Source organism: Ursus americanus, chromosome 13 (genome assembly GCF_024610735.1).
Source record: "Ursus americanus isolate L20-20 chromosome 13, mUrsAme1.1.p, whole genome shotgun sequence".
Taxonomy (NCBI): domain Eukaryota; kingdom Metazoa; phylum Chordata; class Mammalia; order Carnivora; family Ursidae; genus Ursus; species Ursus americanus.
The window spans coordinates 34,090,504-34,114,298 of NC_142139.1; the positions used below are offsets into that span (position 1 = coordinate 34,090,504).

At 38.2% G+C, this 23,795-nt stretch overlaps 1 protein-coding gene across 1 annotated transcript in view; it reads left to right on the forward strand.

Moving 5' to 3' along the window:
- HHIP (hedgehog interacting protein) overlaps window positions 1-23,795 on the forward strand; it is a 95,785-nt gene that overhangs the window by 40,464 nt on the left and 31,526 nt on the right. The window contains exons 5-9 of the mRNA XM_045798903.2: window positions 15,561-15,712; window positions 16,091-16,264; window positions 16,939-17,082; window positions 20,518-20,639; window positions 22,948-23,071. Of these exons, the coding sequence (XP_045654859.2) occupies window positions 15,561-15,712; window positions 16,091-16,264; window positions 16,939-17,082; window positions 20,518-20,639; window positions 22,948-23,071 (716 nt within the window). The remainder of the gene's footprint in view (window positions 1-15,560; window positions 15,713-16,090; window positions 16,265-16,938; window positions 17,083-20,517; window positions 20,640-22,947; window positions 23,072-23,795) is intronic.

Here is a 23,795-nt window from a genome sequence, read left to right on the forward strand (position 1 = left end):
GGCGTCAGGATATGAAAGCCTGGGGAGCATGGAAGAACATGAGATAGAGCAGCACAAGTTGAGGCTGGAGAAGAACTTTAGGGCTGTCTTGTGATGCATCTTGTGTTCTCTGTTAAACAATTTGGACTAATTCTTTAGGTGGTGAGAGTCAAAAAGTTTCATTACTGTTTTAAGGAGGCAAAATAAAACGATTGGATTTATTTTTCACAAACATGTGTGAAAGAAGTGGGGAAAGGCTATTCTAATCATCAGACACAACCAATAGAAACAAAAACTTCCATAGTCAAAGACAAAAATGAGTCGTCCTCTACCCTGTACATGCTTTTCTTAACTGTATTTTGATTTGTATCAGAAAATTACTTGGTTTAAAGGAAACCTAGCTTTATCTGTGTTTTAACCAGTGCAATGGACAAATGCCAAAGTTACTCCAGCATTGATAAGGGCAGCTCTGTCTCAGACCATTTCCTACTTCTAGACTGTTCTGGAATGATGTGTGGTATTATACAAAATAATATTCACTGTACATTTGAGAGTACTCTAGAAAACCTCACCTGTATCTGTGATAGTCTGCTGTTGATCACATGATGGAAAGATTGCCAGTTTTCCAATAAAAGAAATAACTTACTTTATCATTATAGTGATAAAAATGTGAGCTTCCAGGTACCTGGATTTCTAATATTCACATCAACCTGGCCTTACCTTTTGGTTATAAGAAAAAAATCCTTTATATCATGCATATTAATTTTGATAAGTAATTTCACATTTCCTGAGTCCCTGATTCCCACAATCCAGATTTATAGGTAGAATATAAAAGGCAATATATTTTGTGTCTGGAAATATTTTAAAAAGAGAAGAACAAAGTAGTTCGTTAATATTGCCAATATTTGTGTCCATAATTTGGCTGATAAACTGCTGTTTCTAGAATTTTACTTTTTTTTAACTGTATGATGATTCTTGACATATATATATATATATATATATATATATATATGTATATATAGTTTTTGTCAATGGACTTATATTTTCTTTTTTAATATTCAAACATCACTTATTAATGCAAGCATAAGTATCTTTATTGATATAACTGAATGTGCCTGTGTAAATTAAATTTCATATACAAGAAAGCCTTTATAAATTGGTTCCCTTATTTGATTTCAAATGATTACAAATATACAGTAAAACAAGCAGCTTGATTGCAAATGCCACACATGAGAAAAACCAAGTGTTATCATCAGTGCCCCTTTCAAGGTCCTCACCCCTGAAGTCACTTGTCAAACACACCATCAAATGAGGGAAAATAATCAAACATTTTATCTAACTGCAGCTTTCCACTAGAAACCATCAAAATGGAAAAAATACTTTTCCCTATTGAAATGAGAAAATTATAAGTGCTTGGGAGGAATAACTGAATTATCCTTTTTTAGTATTTAAAGATTTTATTTATGTATGAGAGAGAGACAGCAATGGTAGGAGCAGAGGGAGAGGGACAAGTAGACTCCACGCTGAGAGCCCAGCCTCACCTGGGGCTCCATCCCAGGACCCTGAGATCATGACTTGAGCCGAAACCAAGAGTCGGACGCTTAACTGACTAAGCCACCCAGGTTCCTTATCCTTTTTTTGAAGGGGACCTTTTACGTTTCAAGAGTGCGTCTTAGTTTGGGGTTATAGCTCTGACAGACTAATCAATGAATGAATGAATGATGATTAGTCCCTGGTAATAATCTCACACTCTCAATCCTCCCTTGCATTTAAGGATAGTACTCCCGTTGCCTTGGGTCATGTACACGGACTACTACCAGCCCAGCTCTCTGCCATCTAGCATGAGGAAGGAAAGAGTTGATCAGTGAGCACCTAATACGTACCAGCCGAGTGCTAGTAACAGTGAGCTTTTATTTTGTGTATTTGTCCTTAAAAAAGAAGTCTTGTGGAGTAGAAGTTATAATTCATTCACAGTAGAAAAAACCCTGAAGCTCAAGGGTGTGCTATTACTTTCTCAGAGTCAAACAGCCTGTAAGTCACAAGGCAAGGATTCAAGCCAGCTCTCATCGTGAAGAACCCACATTTGTTCTAGTCCATTAATACATGTCCTCAGATACCGAACCCTCTCATGGCCAGAGAGCAAATACGGGAGACTCTCTATACTCTTGTGCTCTTCCCTCGCATTTCTCTTTTCTCAAAGAATTATACTCAATAAAGTTTCTCTCTGGGAGATGGTATTTTTCTTTCCTCAGACTTTTCTTTCTCTCCTTCTCTGCCCTCCCCTGAAGTCTTGGCTTGAATGTACATCTTCAGAAAGGCCTTCCCTGACCCCCCCTAGTCTAAATTAGATTCCTCTGATATGCTCTCCCCTAACACCCTATTCTTTTAGAGTCCTTTTCAAAATTTAATTATGTATTTATTTGAGGGCTTACTTATTGAAAGTCTCTTTCACAAACTAGAATACAATAGCCATGGCCACGGCAAAGAGTAACAGTGACTCACTTTTACTGAGTACCAACAGCATGGGGGGCCCCATCTACACTCTCTCCCTCAACGACCTCCCCACAACCTAGGAGACAGGAAATGTCCTTGTTTTGAGGGTGATGAAACTGAGACACAGAGAGGCGAAGTCAAAAAGCTAACAAGCGAAGGAGCCAAGTTCCAAACCCAGGCAATTTGAACCCCTAAGCCCGTGCTCTTCAACACGAATGAATAGGAATTTGATGCACCATGACACGGAAGCAACTGGCTTACCATATTTACCCCTGGTGACTGAGCAGAGTGCTGGGAATCTGAGAGCAAGGACTGTGCCATCGGTGAGGATGAATGGTAATGACATTACAGGTGTTGCAGAGAGTGGGTGCTGCCCATCAGGAAAGTGGAACCTTTAGAAACACTTCATTTGATTTAGAACCAGGAACTCCTCCCTGCATGGTGATTCTGTGCATTAAAATGGGAAGCATTCACATGCCGTCGATTTTGTCCAATTTGCTACATATGTTGAATTACAGACCTTAGAAGACTCTGGTCTGTCTGTCTCTCGTTGGCTCTTCCCCCAGTCAACTAAGAGCACAATCTCATGCAATTTGAATATCAGAAGTTTCCCCCAATTCTGCCTTTTGGCCCCAAATTATATTATCCCTAGATATTTAAAGAGAATGTGTCATTATATTAAGAATTTAGGGAACAGAGCTTCCTGTGCATCGAAAACTGTTCTACTGTGACACTCCCATGGAAAAGGTGAACAGCCAGACATTGTCCTCCTTAAAGTTAATCTTCATGTATTTGAGGCAAGGTATGCGTTTTCAGACCTTTTTTTTCTTTTTTGAACTTAAGAAATCCAAGCCTTCCCTTTAGTCTTTCTTCATGATTTTGCAATTAGTTTCCATCTTTAATGTGGACTTCAGATTTTTCAGATACATGAAAAACCATATAACATATGGTTCCCACACTTACTCCATCCTAATGGAATAGTATCGTACTTTCCTGATTATAGAAAACACGGAACTGCAAAAATTTATATTTTAAATGTTATGTAATTTAACATCAAGGGTACATTTTTCAGAAATATATATTAATTGCTTTTATTCAGAATTAGTATAAATATGTAATATGTCAAATACCAAAAAGAGTTGCTGAATTTGGATATCTGACACATAGCAAAAGTTTGTTTTCTAAATGTTGATTTGTAGTTATTGATATTTTGGAATAGGAGTGGTTTTTCAATCTAAAAATGTCTTAACTGATCATTTTTTAGTCTTTTAGTGTTCTCAAAATCTTGCATTTTATCATTTTGCAAGATAGTGATTAATGAAAGTATCAAAGATTCAAAGAATTTGATTTTGCTATTTTGATAAATTGCAAGTTTAAATGACATATAAATCACGTAAATACAAACCCTACTCAGAAAATAATTTTTAAAGTACCATGATTTTTATATGACCTTGAAGTTGCAGTAATGTGTTGCATAACTTTCCAAGAGAAGTCACATAGAGGAAACCTCATATTTTCTTAAATTTATTAGTGCTCTTTGGTGGTCTAAATTGTTGGGGGGTTTTTTCAAGGTTTCTTTTCAAAGCAGTAATCTTACTTAATTGTTTAATGTTTGTTCTCATATAAGCCTATTTGAGTTCTTAGAGTAACAATAGGAAATATTTAATGGCAAAAAGCAGTGAAACATGGCTACGAAACTCAAGTATCCTAGTGTTATATTTCGATATAATGATGTGAAGATAATGCTTTTAGCTGCATGACCACCATATTAACCACACATCAAAAACAATAAATTTGATAAAAGAAAGAGGTCAAATTCATTAAAAACAATTTTGTACCCTTTGCTGTAGTTAAGCATTTATTTTTAATATTGTGATTTTCTTTCATTGAAAGGACCCTGAATCTTCCATTTTCTGACAGGACAAAAAAGACTTCTCAAGCCACAGAGGTATAGACCAAATGAAACTATCCAGGGAACATGCTTTATATTTCTGGGTTTAATGTTTAAAACAAAATGGTCAGACTTTATGCCTCAAAGATGTTAGCTTTAAGGATGGTAAATGAAATTATATTAATCCATTTTATTTTATTAGTTTTCCAATTAAAGATTTAATATTCCTAATAATTCCATAAGAATTTACTTTTATTCTTACAAACATAAGAACCATTAACTCTCTTAAGACCTTTATTAATAAACTATGAAAAATTATTTTTCTTCATTATAGACCAAGTCATTCTAAGAAAGATATTTCCAAGCTGCAAGACAATAGAAGGATATCTTCTTTTTCCTATTCATTAAGTAAAATTAATTGGGGGGCTTTGTGGAAATTACTAGGTTTGCCCAATATTTATCAATTTAATATATACTTTAAGAATGATCCTATGAAGGAAATCCTTGAGAGAGTATAAGATGGGAAAAATGAAACTCCCTGAACGTAAATATTTCCTTTGTTCTTTGGGTATGTGTGTATTTTTGAATGGATATGCATTGTCTCATACACTTTTTGCATAAATTCTTCCTTAGTTTATAATTGCTTATCCAAATTTGAACCTAAATTCAGTATCTTCCAATCATATAAAGGTGTTGTACTACTCAGGATTGCTCTGAGGTCATTGTCACAGCTATTTGTCAATATCAAGAATGCATATGCTTTTATCATAAATCTTGGAAGTGTGTTTTTAGGTAGAATTTGTTTTTGGTAGGGAGGAAAGATCATTGTAGGATCTACATCAGTATCCTTAGAGAACACTCAAATGTTGGGGTTGATTTCTAAAGAAATCACTTTATGTTTAACCTTATAGTATATGAACCCTATATGTATTTGTTTAAGAAAAAAAATAATATTCCCGTAGTGGCCAAGTGCATATGTTTCGATTCAAAGATAAAATCTCGTTACCTCCAGTCTTGCAAATCATTTATTAATAAGCCATTGGTAATAGATGCTACCTAAATCTTCTGAAGAGATGTGGAAGGATCTTTATCACAGCTATTTGGCGAGGCTGGTGCCAAAATATGCCTTTCCATGCCTGTCATTTTCTGAAGTCTAAAAGTTCTTTGAATGGTAGGCAGCAGGATAATACCTCATGTACATAATTTAAGTGTATTCCTCATCCGATTACAATGTAGGGCTACACATTCTGTATTTCAAAATAACATTCCCTTCCAAAATCTTACGATTTTACAGGTCAGTTGAATTTGAGGATGACTTTTACCTCTCTATCCATTGTAATAGTTATCTTTTATTCAAATAGCATGTTGGAATTTACAAAATGATTTTACATTCTTTCTTATCTAAGCAACCTTATGAGAGGGAGCAAAGATGCTGAGAAGTTTTCACTTGCCCCATTAAATAGCCAAGTAAACCCCTTGAAAGGATTCTTGAGTGTTCTGCTCTATTTTGGCGTGGTATATCAGTTTTTATGTATGTTTCACTTAAAAATCCAGAGAGAAAAATAGTAATGATGATGATAAATAAAGTAAATAATAATCCAGTAAGAAATACCGCTTCCCTCATGTTCAAATAATAATTTATTTAATTATTTTAAACCCCTGCTTAACTCACAAAAGTATTTGGGTGTTTCACATTGAAAGGGACAGGTAAATTAAAATTTTAAAGCAGGAGAAAAAAGAAAGGATCACAATAATGAGGCAGGGAAAGAATAAAGGAGGTTTGGAGGAGAATGGAAGTACTCTACAACTGTGGTCACGGGCTTGCAAGAGCTAATTGTGTTCGTCTGCTCGCACCAGTCAGTGACATCAACTTGCCGGTTTGAAATTGGCCATAGTGAGAGTACTTACACCATGGAAATATACACAAATCAGGAACTTTTTTTTCCAGATAGTCAGTGTATCAGCACATTGCCCTAAAGCTAATTTTACCTTTGTGTTAAAATAACTGAGTTATAACCTTCCTTTTATTTCTTCATAAAGCTTCGGAAATTTAAGTAAGACTGTTTCAGTAATGCTTCAAGCCATGAACAATGGATACTGATGAGGAAATACAATCTATCCATTGTTTGTTCATTTCTTCATTTAGGAAATCGTTGGTGGGGCAGTGTCACATAATAGTTGACATTATTTGTCCTCCAATCGCAGACAATCTCTGCCTTGCCACTTCTGGTTGTGCATTTTGGGCAAATTACTCAAATCCTCTATGCCTCTGTGTCCTTATCCAGAAGATAAAGACAATGACAAAATAGTATTAAACTCCAGAGTTGTTACAGTTTAAGGAAGATAATGCTTGCAAATTACTTAGCATGGTCTCTGGCACATAGGAAGAATCCATTCTGTTACCTTTTATAACAAGGCTTCCACTGCAGATAAGAGCCTTCCTAAGACACCAAAAAGACCAATCCCTGCCTTCAAGAGGCTTGCAGTCTAGTGGAGAACTGGTCTAGTTCCTAATTTACATATCTGACGTTTTGCTCTATCTAACAAGGCAACTGCCCCGTATTTTATCCATTTATAGTTCAGTCTAAAAATGTGTACTTTTTCCAATCTAAGGTCTTAACAAGTATTAAACCTCTAGGTTGTAAGAGCAAAGTTTAGTGTAGCTACAAAACTTTTTTTGATTGTCATCTTTATTCATTTTTGATTCCCATGAATATTCTTGTAGTTTTTGTCAAATGCTTGTTAATTTATTTTCATGTAACCTAAACACACAGCATAAATCTTTGCTTTCTCTAAATGCCTCCAACATCTCTGTAAATTTTCCTTCTTCAAAAAAATGTTTAGGGCCAGAGTTTTGCTTTTGAGAATTGATACTTTTTGTAGTTTTATTATTTTGTTATTTCAAATAGATGTTTCACACAGTTTAATTTATTGAGGCATTTTTTTTTTTCTTTTAGAGAGGATGTTTTGGAAAACTGAACTTTGGAATACCATAGATATTATTATCCTTTGACACATAGAGAGAAAAATAGTCCCTAGTGTTCAAGCCGTTCCCCGATATCATACTGGATTCCTTGGGCAGCATCTATTACCTGTTCCACGGCAGCTCACCACAGCCTGGACAAGATAAAAGGTCCAAAAGTCAATCTGCTATCTCGTATGCCGTACTGTCTCGAATATCACAGCTCAAATAGATAAAAAGCTTAAGGGAAAACAGAAATATGAAATTTCATTCCATCTGACATAGTTTATATAAAATAAATCATATACATACACACATACAATATTATGGCCATAATAGTTTTAAAGTATTTAATTGAGCATGTTTCTACGTTTTTCCCCGTAGGTGTTCAAAAGAACATTAGTATTTGGAATAAGAAACACCTCGGAAGCTGGATTTCTAGAAAAGAACCACTTCTAGTATCTTTCCTCTGTGTAGGTCATAACTTAAACCCAGCATGACTGATTTATTTTGTTTATGTTTGAAAAGAGTGGGGAAGAGAATTGTTGAGGAAAGCTAGTGGTCTAGCGGTTTCCATCCAGAATAGCTCCCATTTGTACTTTTTCAGTCTGTTTTTGCATTCGCTTCCGAAGATAAAATGTACAGTCCTAAACACAGATTTGCCATGGACCAATTGCTACATAACAGAAATCATATACTTCATGAGAAACTTCCTACAAACTCTGAATTGCTGGGTGTCCTCGAACAGCTCTCCAACCTCATTTGAAGCAGGACAGATTTCTTTGTCAGGGGAGTGTGGTAGAGGTGAGCTGGGGTCCTGCAAGCATTTGAAAATCGCATATACTTCTTGGAGAACTAGAACAGTGGGTGAATATAATGAAGCAAAAATGAGGCCCTGAAGAGATAAAACAGTGCCTTGAAGAGCGTTCAGTTATCAGGAAACCAAGAGAATGATTGGAGTACGTTAAAAACATATCTAAAAGAAAAGCCAAAGCTGGAAAAATAGGGGACATTTTAAACAAAAGAAGAAAACTATTATTGTTATAATAGGTCCTCAGTATATTGTGGCTGGTTTCATTCTCAGAGAATAAAGGTTAAAAAAAAGCCAAAGAGTGAATAATAAAATGACACAAGATATTTTTTAAAAATGTTAATCTCCAAGTAAGATTTATATGACACCAAATGTTTCCCAAGTACTCTTTAACTTCAATTTCTTCAACAGAGTTGATCATGACCCCAGCAAGGAGGAGGAGCTAATGAACCTCTCAGATTTTTTCCGGAGTGTTTTCTGACACCAAATGAGAGTTTCTTTTCTCACACCAACCAGTTATTCAGCACCAGCTGGGTGTCCAACAATTTCATTTCTGATGCTAACTACCCAGAGTTAGCCCAGACACTACTGACTAAGGGCTCAGTCCCACAAGACTGCCTCCACTTCCGGGACTAGCAGCAAATAGGGCGCCTCGGCTGCCCACATTTCTGCCCAGCTGAGTACAAATTCAGGGGTTCCCATAAGCCTCCCCTTGGGCTTACTAACTCACAGAACCCAGGAAATTGCTTTACTGACTATTACCAGTTTATTATAAAGTCTACAATTCAGAAACAGCCAGATGGAATTGATGCGTTGGGCAAGGTATGGGGTGGGGGGACATGGCGCTTCATGCCACCCTCCCAGCATTTCATTATGTTAACCAACCCAGAGGCTATCTAAACCCTGTTGTTTTATGGAGGCTTTATTATGTTTGACTGATTAAATCATCAGACGTGATTGGTTAAATCATGTGCGCTGGCGATTGAACTCAACGTTCAGTCTCTCTTCCCTCCCCGGAGGTTGGTGTGGGGTGGGGGCTGAAAGTTCCAATCTTCTAATCACATTTTTGGTTCCTCTGGCTACCAGCCCTCCTCCTGAAGCTATCCGGGGCCCACTGAGAGTCACTTCATTAGCATAGATTCAGGTAAGGTTGACAGGGGTTTATTATGAATAACAAAAGACACCCCTGTCATTCAGGAAATTCCAAAGGTTTTAGGAGCTCTGGGCCAGGAACCCAGGACAAAGACCAAATATATTTTTCATTATACCACAAAACCAAATCATGCAGCCCCTCTTATAAGCTAACTCAGGGTCCTCAGGGAAGCGACTCCTTCTGAGACCAAGTTACACTATTGGAACTACTGAAAAGCATGGCTTCTCATCTTTCCTAGGAGTTGTGAAGAAATTAATACTCTACAATATGTTTCGAAAACTCATGAACAAAACAAAATAATACAGTTTTAGTGAGCTTAAAATCCTCTAGTTAGTAGAAATGGTTTGTCTACATTTAATTTTTACCTTCTTTGCTTCCTGGGATTAACACGGCAGTTTTGCTTGTGACTCAATTCATATGTGTCCACGTGTTACCTGATGTTCTCCTTCTCCTCCTCCTCAGTTCTGAAAGGTGTTCTTACTTCATTTTAGAGGGTGGTGGTTGTTCTTTCGTTGCTGACAGCTACGAGAGGGGGCTTGCCGTGACCAGGCTTCGCTTAAGTATCTCTATGAATTTATAGATGAACTTCACTTCTCGCTTTCAGGGTGCTCCCAGTAGAGCATGGCCAAGATGGTTCAGGTCAGAAGTACTTTGGATCCTATTTTGAAAACAGATTAAAATATCCATGTGGTAGGCAGAATAATGCCCCTCCCCCAAAAGATGTCCTCTTTTAAAGTAACATAATCCCTGGAATATGTTACTTTACATGGCAAAGGGGAATTAAGTTTGCAATGGAACTGAATTGCTAGACTGCACGTAGGGAGATTATCCTGGATTCTCTGGGTGGGCTCAGTGGCATCGCAAATTCTTAAAAGTGGAAGAGGGAGCAGAGGAGGTCTGAGTGGTGCCATAGAAGGAGGATTCATGCCTGTTACTATGGGCTTTGAAGATGGAGGGAGGAGGACAAAATCAAGGAATGCCAGATGGCTTCTAGAAGCTGGAAAAGAAGAGGAAATGAATTATCCCCTAGAGCCTCCAGAAAGAAACACAGCCCTACTAACCCATTGATTTTAGCCCAGCGAGACCCATGTTGGATGCTAACCTGCGGACTTTAAGGTAGTAGATTTGTGTTGTTTCAAGCCACTAAGTGGTAATTCTTTTACAACAGCAACGAAAAATGAATACATCTGGTATTGTATTTGAACTAACAATTCTCAAACAAACCTACTTCTCATTTCTGAATAGCAAAATTTCCAGTCTAAGAGAAGCAAAGGTTTTTGCACGAGAAGGAGCCCACATTGGCTTCCAAGTTCTCTTGTTCCTTTCCTGGGGTGTAGGGGCACAAAATGTAGATATGTGAATAACAATTAAGAAGGGAGACCTGCCTCCTACTAAAAAGTACATATTTTACAGAGAATTTAAAAAATACCACCACTCTACTCTTATGTTAATTCTCAGAAACTCCTTCATTATTAAGAGAACACCAATTCTACTAGAGGTCTTCATTCATACCTGTGTCATATGCATAAAACAAATTGGAAGATGGTCTTGTTGTTTGCAGAAACTCTACCTCGTATTCTTCATGTAATTTAGATTTCATAAAACCAAGCTTTTTTCTTTTCCTCACCAAGTTTTAGAGTGGGAAACCTTGGGTGCTAATATACTAATTAGCCTGTGTGTCCAAAGTAACCCAGAGTATGCATTTACTCCCTTTCATACTTGTTTTTTGGGCCATGCACATTTCTAATAGAGTAGCAAAGTTTAACCCTCCCCCTCCCCCGCACCCAAAAATCAGCATCACGAAGAATTATGGTGAGAATGAAACAACTAAAAACTTACTTTGTTATCTGACTTTGTTATCTGTTTTCATGCATACTATTAGCTTCTGAATGACAGAGAGACTGGTTGTTATTAATTGTCTCGTCTTATCCCTGGTGCCAGATACAATGCCTAACACATGGTAGGTATTTGATAAATATTTGTTGAATGATGTCAAATACAAACTTTTTTTTTATAAAGACTGTATATAACAAGGCATATCTTGAACTTAGCACTGCATTATTTAGTTTAATTTACATTTCATTGCTTTTTCAATACCATAAGGCCATTCTGTAGACTACCAACTTGAAGCTAGACACCTGCCAAAGGGTCACTAAGAAAAACTATGCAGAAATGAGAAATGATGCTTTAGTTCAGTGCTGCCCAGTCTTGTTTCCTAAAATACATAACTCAGCATTCCCTGAAAAAGATTAAGGCAAATTTTAAAGATAGAAATCAGAAAAAAACTGACTTTAACCACACTGAAAGTATGAAGGGAATGTTTTGTTTAAAAATCATAATGAAAGACCATGCCCACAATTTCTTAAAAAAGAATCATTATATATATATATAATATATTTATTGTATATATTATATATATTATATAATCATTTTACCATCACCTCTCTTTTTCTAATAGATACTTCCATTTTCTTCAAAGAAGAGGAATATTCTTGGTCAACTGGTTAGAACTTTGATGTGTTCATCAGGGAAGAGTTTGTCCCAAAACTATAGGACTAGATCTGATCTTGTCCTCACATTAAAGTTATCAACACTCTCAGTTTGGGGTTTTTATCTCTCTTCTGTTGACCCTGTGAAACTGCTCCTGAAAGCTGAATGGTAACTAGAATGGCAGTTAATTACTTAAAGTCTCTTAGGAGAGTTGTATGATTTACTCTGAAACATGGGTCCATTTAAAGTACGCAGGGACATTATTTTCAAATCATTCAACTACCTGATTTTGAAAAGTCATTTGTGCTTGGTGTCGTGCTGCCCAGACGTTGATGCAGTTTGAGAAAGCTGAGCAAAGGGGGAGGAAGTGTCCTGTGGTAGGTAGCCTATGATGCTTGGGTGAGGTTTCAGTCACTGAACTTAAAAAAAAAAAAAAAAAAAAAGCATTACCCCCCAAACTGAGAGAACCCTAAAGCATTATTTGTAAATTACTTGCCCATTTCTAGTGCTGATGTTCATCTCTAGAAGCACCGTGTACGCGTCAAGCATTCAGTATTAATAATGAAGCACAGAGTATAATGGGAATGTTTTTGATAAATCACTGCTTTTCACCTGAGTCACGATAAGTGTTTTGCACATCGGTCAATGTTTCCAAAAGTATAATGTTAGAAGTCAGTGTCTTTTTGAAAGGAAGGGCTCCCTGGACCGAGGCTCTTCCTTTTGCCATTCTATGAATTGTCTTTCTCCCTTTTCAGCCAGCTTGACTGAACTAATCACTAGAGGTTCATTCTCCCCAGATGCTCACTAGAAACAATTTGATACTTTGACATTTCTGGAAGCAGTGCGTGATTTTCATTCCATAAAGCTACCCATAATTGAGGTGAAAGGATGGGAAGGAAGAGGAGTCAGTAACACCCGCCCAGGGGCTTTCCCCTGAGCCTGGAGAGCTGGTCTGTGGGCCCGCCCGGCCTCCTTGGGGGTTTCAGGCGGGGCTGTGTCCTGGTGAAGACTATAGTTGAAGCAACCAGAGAGCCCAAGAGGCTCTGGTGGTGTTTCTGGCATTGTAACCTCTAGCAGACCCTGCCCCAAAATTAAACGTGAATGCCCAATCAACCTATTTCTCTATATAGATCTTGAAAAATGGCCCATACCTCAAAGATAGGTTTGCACTTGAGAAGTAAATCATGATTTGTCAAATACTTTAAATAGACAATGTAACTCTGAAGGCCAGTTCAAGCTAAATGTGAGCCTATAGCTACCTTAATCTCCTGGCAGAGGTGGTATATGTCCCCTTCTCAATCTCTGAACATTTAGGAGTCATGTTACACTACATAGTTTACAAAGCTAATTTCGAGAGACACTCTAGCATATTTACATAATACATTAAATTTTTCATCAATATAGTTAAGAATGTGACTATTTCTCTGAAATAACTTAGAAGTCATTACTCATGTTTCTAAGCCAACCAGATCACTACTTTGCACCTGGAAGTTGACTTTAAAAATACGAAATCCTATGTAATAAACAAATGTAAATCCTACAACCTGAAAAATTCAGCATTACAGACTTTTTTAAATTGCATTTTAAATTTATTTTCTTGTCATTGAGATGTCTCATTCTGTTTCCATATTGGGAACTTCAACACATGCCAGGGATGTGCCCACATTCATTGACGAGACAGGTGAATCTCTAAAGTGAACAGTTGTCTTCCCTCACTTGCGGATTTGTTTAAATCTCTTTCCCCATCTTTCTATGGTGCATGAATTCTACATTCCTAATTCCTGAAAAGCAGTTAGCACAGGTTTAAGCCATGCCGCTTTCCAACTCAAATTGTGTCTCAGATGATTTGATTAAAAACTACAAAAGAACTACTTTCAGCAAAAGCTTCTTATAGTGGAACACAAATATTTGTGAAGTGGACATAACGTACTTACCCTGCACTCACAGCTTTAAAGTGAAATACACTCGGAAGAGGAATTAATCACAAACTAAATCCCACCCCTCGGCTTTTTTATCCATCTGTCAAAGAGGTTTAAATGTGTTTTTCTACAATCAGTCCTTAGTTATGCATCCCAGCCTTCAATGTCTCATAACAGGAAATATTTGTTTAATGAAGATATAAAAAAAATAGCAATATCCAATCAATACTAAAATCACTATAAGATATTCTGAAACATAAAGGCTCATTTTCATTGCTCGTAGTCGTTAGATTCTAGGTCCATACCCTTCAATGAGATTGTTTTGACTGAAATTCATCCTAAGCATCTTGTGACATACAAATGAAGAAGTTGACTTTTTTGACACTTGAACCCTGCTTCGGTAGTGCTGGGATATTTGCACCCACTTTAGTATTTACACGCTCTTAAAGTTGCAATGTCTCCACTTTGGATGGCATATATCTGAAGCAGTTTTTCCCTAATCCAAGAGATAAATCAAGCAAGTTTACTTTAAGTGAGCTTTTATGCCCAAAACTCTGAACCCTTCCATCCATGGAGAATCCAAACCACACAGAGCTCTTTGCTTTGGTAGTAACACAGGCTCTTCGGGGGGAGAATAATAGCATGAGAGCGGTTCCACGGCTGGGCGTGAGCTTGTGAAGGAGTCACAGTGTTGGAGACTGTTGCCCTCCTGTTAGACTTCTGAGGGGTCACTTCCAGCTGCTCGCCACAGGAGACGCGGGGTGTGATGCGATCGCGTGGGTAAAGGGAGTTACTGGCAGCAGTTGCTTCATATGGTTTCCACCAGTTGGGATGACTCCTCAGACTGCAGAGAAAGCGCTCCCTGGCTTACTAGAATTTGAACTTTAAGTCTCTGATCTAGACAATTTCAGATACTTTAATTTCAATATAGAAATCCCTAGACTACTTGCGGGATGAAACAAATGCTGAGGCTATATTGAGTTTCATCAAGCTGAATTAGCAGAAAATAGAGATAAAATGCCTTTCTATTTAAGAACATGATGATGTTTTAATTGTTACAGCATTTGGCATGCCTAATATATACAATCCTTGACATTCATATAATAACAAAGAAAGTTGTTTGGGATCCTTCTTTTATTTCCTAGTGTCCCCTTTCCTCTCTAGGATTTCTCCCACCCCCCATGCCAGCCCTGGTTTTTAGCTCTCCTCCCATTTCTCCATGCTTCTATAAAGCAAAGCTCTATGCTGTGAAAGATACATGTAAAAAGACCTCATTCCTATGTAGATAGGCCAAGGCTGCTTATTACCTAGTTATGATGAACAGACCACCATCGTTGTGACAACTGATGTGGATGCCTCCAGGGTAAAACAAAGGTTTACATATTACACAAGCAATTTCACTGTTTTCTAAACATATTGCCAAGACAGTGGGAGTTGGCAGCCCACACTGTGTTTTAGGTTTGGGAGACTTGGATTAGAAGTGACTGCTTGATTATGAACCTTTTTATTTGTCTTCTATGAACTACAAGCAACCTAGTAACCCGGCAAAGAATTCTTCATAGCACTTAAACTTGTCCTCCCAGCTTCCCGAGATTGCATACACAAATTACTTGACAAAAGTGGTGTAAGGGTCTTGTGCATCGATAACCACACAAGACAATTGTCTTGTTCTAACCCTTAAAGAGTTCCGCAAAGTGAAATGTTTTATAATCCTTTTTTGTGCAGTAGGCAAGGAAGAAAAGAAAAGCGTTTGGGCAAAGATTATCCAGAAGAAAGAAAGAGACTCTTTTGGGGTTCCAGTTGAAACACAATAAAGAACATAATTAACTTCACGATTCTTTGTGTTTTTCATTTGACTGCAGGGAGGAGATGAAAGAGGTCTGCTAAGCCTTGCATTCCATCCCAATTACAAGAAAAATGGAAAGCTCTATGTGTCTTATACCACCAACCAAGAACGGTGGGCTATCGGGCCTCATGACCACATTCTTCGAGTTGTGGAATACACAGTATCCAGGTATCTCTAAAATGCCCTGCGGCATAAATATTTTTCAGTCTTATTTTCTCATTATCTCTTCCTAATTATTTTAGAAGTTAAGGTGACAGTAATTAAACCACAATCTCCATCTTGCTGAAAACCGCATATGTGTCCTTAAGGAGGACTGAGAGAAATGGTAGCTTTGGCACTTTTCCTCAATTATCTTTCAGCTTACATGCTCCTTCTGAAACAGAAAATAATGTCATTTATCGGAGAATTTTTATTAGATTTATTTGAAGCATATGTTCCCTTATTTCCATGCTAAGGAAATATCCCCTATTTGTGTACGGTTTACTTTGTGGTGGGTTCGCCTTACATCTTTAACAATTATGGTATTGCTTCCTCCCCACAATGTAGAAAAAATCCCCATCAAGTTGATTTGAGAACAGCCAGAGTATTTCTTGAAGTCGCAGAACTCCACAGAAAGCATCTAGGAGGGCAACTGCTCTTTGGCCCTGAGGGCTTTTTATACATCATTCTCGGTGATGGGATGATCACACTGGATGATATGGAAGAAATGGACGGTTTAAGGTAAAAAAAAGAAAAAAAAAAGTTCCCCTTGATGTTAAAATGTTTTAAGTGCCAGCCGGGGGAAAAAGGGTCAGAACCAGTGAGTTAAGAACTGTCTTTGAAAAAAAAAAAAAAAAAATACTGTCTTTGAATTATGTCGCCTTGGTTAAATATTTAACTTGTATAAAAGGAGGAGGAATTCAGTCATATGCTGATGGTATTTTTGGAAGTCGCCGTCCCTAGATGCTCGGAAGTGCATGAGTGCCGCGTGGGCTGTGGGATGCACAGCCCGGGGACAGTGGCAGCCCCGCGCGCCCTGGGCGGCGGCTCGTGCGCGGTGACCCTGCAAGTCCGAGCGCGCAGCCACAGTGCAGGCTGGACTCGCAGGGTCCCGCGGCGCTTTTGCAGGCGCACGGAGTGCAGGGATTGGCGAAAGGTAAAGAACAGTGGCACATGTGACACACTACTGATGCTGCAGCCTTCGGCCGCTATGGAGCTGCCCTGCGGTGCTGCCTCTTGTCCGAAACTGACCTGCTCCTGGTTACGTTTCCCACGATTTGGAATTTGTAACATTAATAATTTCGTCTCAGAGGAGGGGATGATTCTTTGGACTGTACCGCAACCTCCCACATTTGGTTTGGGTGAAATACATAACAATAGCAGAAAACACTGAACCTGGTCCTCCGATTTCTCAGTGATTTCACAGGTTCGGTGCTTCGGCTGGATGTGGATACAGATATGTGTAGTGTGCCTTATTCCATACCGAGGAGCAACCCGCACTTCAACAGCACCAACCAGCCCCTCGAGGTGTTTGCACACGGCCTGCATGACCCAGGCAGGTGAGAACACAGTCTATCCCCTCGCCTGCTGTAAAGCCAGGCCAGAAGTGGAGAGCTGGGGAAAGGAAGAGGGGTCCAGACACAGAGCCTCCACGGGTAGTGTCCAAAATCACACCAGCTCATTATCTGAGCACTCTTCTATTAATGTGTGAAGCAGACGGAGAAGGTGGATGAGACACATGGAAAAGAACAAATTCATGGAGAAAAATGGCCTTGAGCTTCTAGAGTGTTATTAGATAAACGCTGTTGGACCAGTGTGATGATTAAGACTTCGGTTGTTCAAATTCGGAGAGATAATAAACCTTTTAAATTTTCTCCTTAAACCCCTTTAAATGAAATTTTCCATACACATTAATTTTTTTTAATTTTTTAAATTTATTTTAAGATTTATTTGTTTATTTGAGAAAGAGAGGAGAAGAGGGGCAGAGGGTGAGGGAGGGTCTTAAGCAGATTCTGCACTGAGCCCCGAGCCCCACACAGGGCTCCTTCACACCGCCGTGGGATCGATACCCTGAGATCACGACCCTGAGGTCATGACCTGAGCGGAAAGCAAGAGGTGCCCCATTTCCATGCACATCAGATGGGGGTAGTAATAGCTACTTTGCAAGGACGCGATAATGATTTACTACGAATCTAGAGGTAAAGCACAAAGCAGAGTGCCTGACACACATGGTAAGTTTCAAATCAATTACAGTTCTTGTCATGGCTTTACTTAACCCACGATGACGCAGTATCAGTTCATAAGGAGTTGAGCTCAATGTTAACATTTTTTCACTTGAAAAAAAATAGAAATACTAAAGGAATTCAGATTGACTGTTTACTATAATGAACTATAAAGAAAGGAGCACTAAGATGTATGTAGAGTGAGAAATTAGGGGTACGCTTAAAAAATGCTATGAAGTATAATATAGCAATTCTATGATGAAAGCTTCATCCAATCTGTGGTCTCTTATTCATACTGTGGGATATTTGGCCACATTCATTCATTTACTAGCTAAGTTATTATTGCTATTTAATGTTTATTGAGTGTTCACTATGTGCAAGGTGAGTATTTCTCGAACTTTTTATTTTTATAATCCCTCATGCCCTTCATCTCCCCTCCATCAAAGTCCAAGTCTACAGTTCATTTCCTTTTTGGCATCTCAGCAGATCTTAAAATCTGTGCGACAGGGAATACTTAAGGTGGGTTCAGGATGTGGAGGAAACTGTCACATTCCATTCCTATAGCTCAGAACTTGCAGATACCACCGCAAAGCAGCACTTTGAAGTTGAGCAGCCTGAGTCACCACAGTCTCACTGGAGCTTTCGTGCAACCTTCCCGGGGGTCCTGGACCCTCAGTGCAAAAACACACGGTGAGGCGCTTTGGAGACCTTGCATGTGGCAGGACGCCTGTGCCGCGGAGCCTCACCTCCTCCGGCAGCAGCGGGCGAAAGGGAACTCGTGCCTCCCTCCAAGAGCATTCCAAGCAGAGAAAGATTTAATAAAGCAGAAAGGAAACTAAAACAATTATTGGCTAAAAGTAAAGCTGCCTTGTATTAAGCACCTCGGTGCAGAGTACTGAACTAAGTATCTCATGCACATTATCTCATTTTTGCCTCTCAGTGGTACTCGGTGGTAGCTGGCATTGAGCAGAAGGCATAGATATTTCCCATATACCCCCTGACCCCCACACAGGCATAGCTTCCCCATTAGCAACATCCCCTACCAGAGTGGGACGTTGTTACAATGGGTGAACCTACACTGACACATCGTTATCACCCAAAGGCCAGAGTTTCCATTAGGGTTCACTGGGGGTTGTACATTCTATGGATTTGGACAGATGTATAACGACATGTACTCACCATCTGGTATTGTACAGAGAAGTGTCACTGTCCAACCTCTTTTTTTCCATAAGAAACCAAAGGTTAGAAGGGTCAAGTCATTCTCAGTGGCCACAATATTCAGCCAGAGCTAGGCCTGATGGCACCCACCTTGGGGAGACCTGGGCTTTCCTTCCAGGTTTGCTCTTTTCTTAATAGAAAGAGGTCAAACCTTCTTTTGTCATAGTTTCTCCATCGTTAAAAGGAAGACGGTATGGGAGAAATTTCTCCGCCTGTATGGATCTAGGCTCCACCTTAGGTCACATCACGACTGTGTCCTGTTCCCTGCCAGGCATTGTACTCTGTGAATCATTGCATTAAAGAGGACAATAAAGGGACTGTTGCCACAGAACAACTAACTCGCCTTTGGTGGGTCAGGCTTATAGTTTCCCTATTATGAACGGGGTCATTTGGATGTGACAGTTTTTGTCTTGTAGTTGTTGTTACTGTTGAGATGATTGCTACATACGACTCCATATCTCTTAAGACCCAGAACTTACTCTCAGGTTGTTTTGTTTTCTAGTTTATTTAATAGCCGCAATGGTTTGGTTCAGTTGTCAAGTCATTAATGTATTTTGTTGACCTAAAACAGTGATTCCCAATGGGATGATTTTGCCTCCAGCGAACATTTGGCAATGTCTAGGAACATTTTTGGAGGGGTTCATGCTACTGACATCTAGTGGCTGGAGGCCGGAGATGCTGCTAAACTTCCTTACCGGCCCAGCACAGAACCTTCCCTCTCCTCCACCTTCCAGTCCCCTGCTCAAAGAATTCTCTGGCTCAAAAGGCCGATAATGTCAAAGTTGAGAAACCTGAAAACAATGCAACACTGTTTTCCACATTTGTGAGAACTTCAAAAAATTGTATTATACAGCTTCATTCTTCCCCCAACCCAAACTCCACATGTCCAGTCCCTCATGGACTTACACATTCAACAAATATCGAGCCCCTTTTATATTCCTGGGTTTGAATTAGGTAACAGAAATACAGTGATAAAGAAGCTGGGCATGGTCCCCGTGCTCATAGGCTTTACAGCCAATGGCTTAAGTCATGGAAACATTTTAGTTCCAGATTGGGGTGACATGAGGACCCAGTTAAGGTAAAAGACTTCGGTGGTTGTGGGATCCAGCTTTATTTTATTCCCTAAACTGTAGCGTACACTTTCTTTCCTTTGTGAGAGCAGCTTGAGTTTAAGAATATAGCAATCCCATGCAAAACCCACAAAACTAATACCAAAACGAATTCTGTTTTGTGGGCTGCAAATGTGAGTTGATCTCATACCTTACCAGTGTATTATAGATGTGACAGTCCTTAACACACTAACAAATGTTTTAAGTCACTGTGCACATTCGTCCTAGAGAGAGATACCAAGAGAAATTAGGAAATATTCCCCAGAGGTCGCTTAGCTTCAGCAGAGTAAACAACCAAATCTGAATGTGTCCGTTGAGGAACCAAACGAAATAGCCCCCAGGGTCCTTGCCAGCCCACAAAGGGGTTCCTATGTCAGGAATCTCCAGTCTGAGTTTAGAAAAGACCCTGGTAAGAATTCACGGATGTCCCCCTTTTGTTATGCAGATGTGCTGTGGACCGACATCCCACTGATATAAACATCAACTTAACAATACTTTGTTCAGACTCCAATGGAAAGAACAGATCATCAGCCAGAATCCTACAGATAATAAAGGGGAAAGATTATGGTAAGTAGAGCATAATTTGTTGACTTGGCTTCAGTTTGGGCCTTGTTTTATTTTAATGTATTAATTAAAGAGAAAAGGATTGCTACAAAATGACCATTTGGGAAAGCATAAAAACACTGACCTAACAGTGGTAAGGGAGTAAATTGCAGGACTCTTTAAAGGTCCAGTGACACTTACAAACCCTAGGAATTCCATTTGGGTAATTACCTTTCCCATGGTTTGAAGTGTGCTCTGTAGGTCCAAAAATTTAATGGACCTTCAAAAACTAGCTGTTTATATTTTGCTCATCTGAGAGTCAAAGTGAATAACTTCTATTTATTTAATACATAAAGAAGAACTTGTCTTAACATCCTTATATAGAGCAGAAAAAACAAGTTAAAGGTAAGAAATTTCTCAATACCCAATACGCTAGTTTCAGCAATTTGAAAAATAGTGTTTCAAATAAGAATGTAATTTTTTAAAGTGCCTATTTTAGAGAAAACAACATAATAGACTTGTAAAAACATGGTATTTACCCAAGTCATGAAAATGGGATGTTTAGACATTATTTTTAATAACATGATTTACTAGCCTGTTTTAGAGACACATATACAAAATAAAGTTGGATAATAATGAAGGCCAAAAAACTTAGGATTTTTTAGTGTTTTAGTATTTACTCCTTTTGGAGGAAGCAATATATCAAAATTATTATGATTCAGGGAACACAGTAGATTAAGATTATTAAATTGATTGCTCCTTCTATTTACTCATTCAATAAAGATATTTATTCAGCACCAAGAATGAAGCAGCTGTGTTAGTTCATGTGGTATTCAGTTATTTTACACTATTTTTTTTTCAGGTATTCGTGTGTGTGTGTGTGTGTGTGTGTGTGTGTGTGTGTGTGTGTATCTTACATAAGCCAAACCAAAGAATGATATGGTTTGAAAAGAAAATCTTATGAGTCACTGGTTTGATGGAATTTTGGCTAAATTTGTAGATTAAACTAAATTCCCCAATCACATTAATTGGGGTGCAGCTGAAACTGGCTACAACATTGATAGCCCAACATTTATGTTTTGAAAATACATCCAGAGTCCTCTCACAGCATATACATGTATCAAATCACCACAATGTACACCTTAAATAGTTTACAACTTTGTTATTTTTACTTCAATAAAGCAGAAAACAAAAATAAAAACAAAATAAGCACATCCCCGGTACTTATAACATGCCAGCCCCTGTAGTAATTTTATAAACTTGACTCCTCTCATTCATGGAACAACTCTGTGTGATAGGCACCCTTACTGGCCACATTGTACCGATGAGGGAACTGAGACACAGAAAGGTTAATTATCATACAGCATAAAGTGGCAAGGTCTGGATTTGAACCCAGGCTGACTGATTCCAGAGTTCATGACCTTAATCATTCAGTTTCGCTGCTTCTCAGTGAACTAGTTAAAACTTTGTCTTTTCTACTTTTTATAATATATTCACCATAACCACAGGGGAAGGGAGAACTACTTTAAAATTACCATCTTCCCACAAAAGCTTTTGCCTAAAATACTGCCTGTTGATAATGGCTTATTTGACATTAAGCACATAAGAAGTAATTTTCAGATTAATTTGCAGCTGCCTTTAGATCTTTTCCATTGCAATTAGCTTACGTGTAGTCAAGTATATAATGACATGCATGGAAAGACTGAGATAACTATACACATGTAATTAAAAAGAATGGCTGCAATAGACATTGTTAACCATACACTTCTATAAACGAAACTATTATAATAGTTTAAATGAAGATATCACTTGAGTGCCAGTGTTTTTAAATATACAAATGTGGTTTTAAAGACCTTTTATGTGCTATACTTTTATTTTCATTAAAATACGGATTTTCAAACATTTTGTGTAATCTGACAGAGGTCTGGCTTAATTTACTAAATATCTGCAGAAGCATTTCTACAGAAAAATCAGTTCTTAAAACAATTGCTTTTTTCAAGTCTTCTGGTTCTTAAGTAAATAACCATGATTTCCAAAATATCCAGAATCTAATTTCATTGTAAATTTGGTATGTGTGGCAATTATAACCACAAGCATTTGTGGAGCATTCTCATTTCAGTAAGCTACACATGGAAGCTCTTTATATTTTTTACTATTTAAGCAACAGAACTTAATTATTTTTGCTAAATATCTAGAACTGCATTCGTCCTGTGCATCATAGAACACATTTCAAATTTAACGTAAATTACCGTGATAATATTACTTGGCCTCCATTACTTCTATTTCATAAAAATGTTTCATTGGATCTAATGTTCTGTTTCTTTCTTTCCAGAAAGTGAGCCATCACTTTTAGAATTCAAGCCATTCAGTAATGGTCCTTTGGTTGGTGGATTTGTTTACCGAGGCTGCCAGTCGGAAAGACTGTACGGAAGCTATGTGTTTGGAGACCGTAATGGGTAGGTTTCCTGATACCACAGTTTGATGTATCAAACGACATATCCCTTGATTAGTGGGCCAACTGCCATAAAATACTCAAATGATTGTCTCCCTTTGGAGGTCAGGTCTGGGACACATAAACATTATTTTCTTTGTTTCATTATGTATGGTGGTTTCATTGAAGAACTTCCTAAGAGATGCTTTTTGAACAAATTTGATTAAGTTCATAAAATAATGTTTGAGAGCAGAGAAGTCTTCAGATGGACTTTTCATATTATGTAGGCTTTTCCCTTCATCCTTAACATGAATGTACCATGACAATGAGTAATTTGAAAAACTATTGTTATACATGACTTGGGTAAATATTTTCCAAATTATTTGGAAATTGAAAGGCTAAGAATTTTTGTTTTTGCCAGACTTTCATAACTTTTAGCAACAGAACTTAATTTGTCTCTATCAGTGAGAATACTACACAATTAAATTTTAGCCTCATTTTTAGAGGTCACTGTGTGGGTAGTTCTCAGGAACTCTTGTGATGAAACTCAAATTATGAATCTTGTTTCCCAAGTCACTGGCATTCAGGCATGTGGCAGAGCTGCTATGCTTGGTCACTAAAAGGAACTAGAAAAGTTTACTGACCCCATGATCTTCCCCCTGTCCCTCTCTCTGATTAATAGCACAGCATGGAGTCTAGTCCTGGAGAGGAAGTATCATTCTCTGGATGAAGGGGAGGGCTTTTCTCAT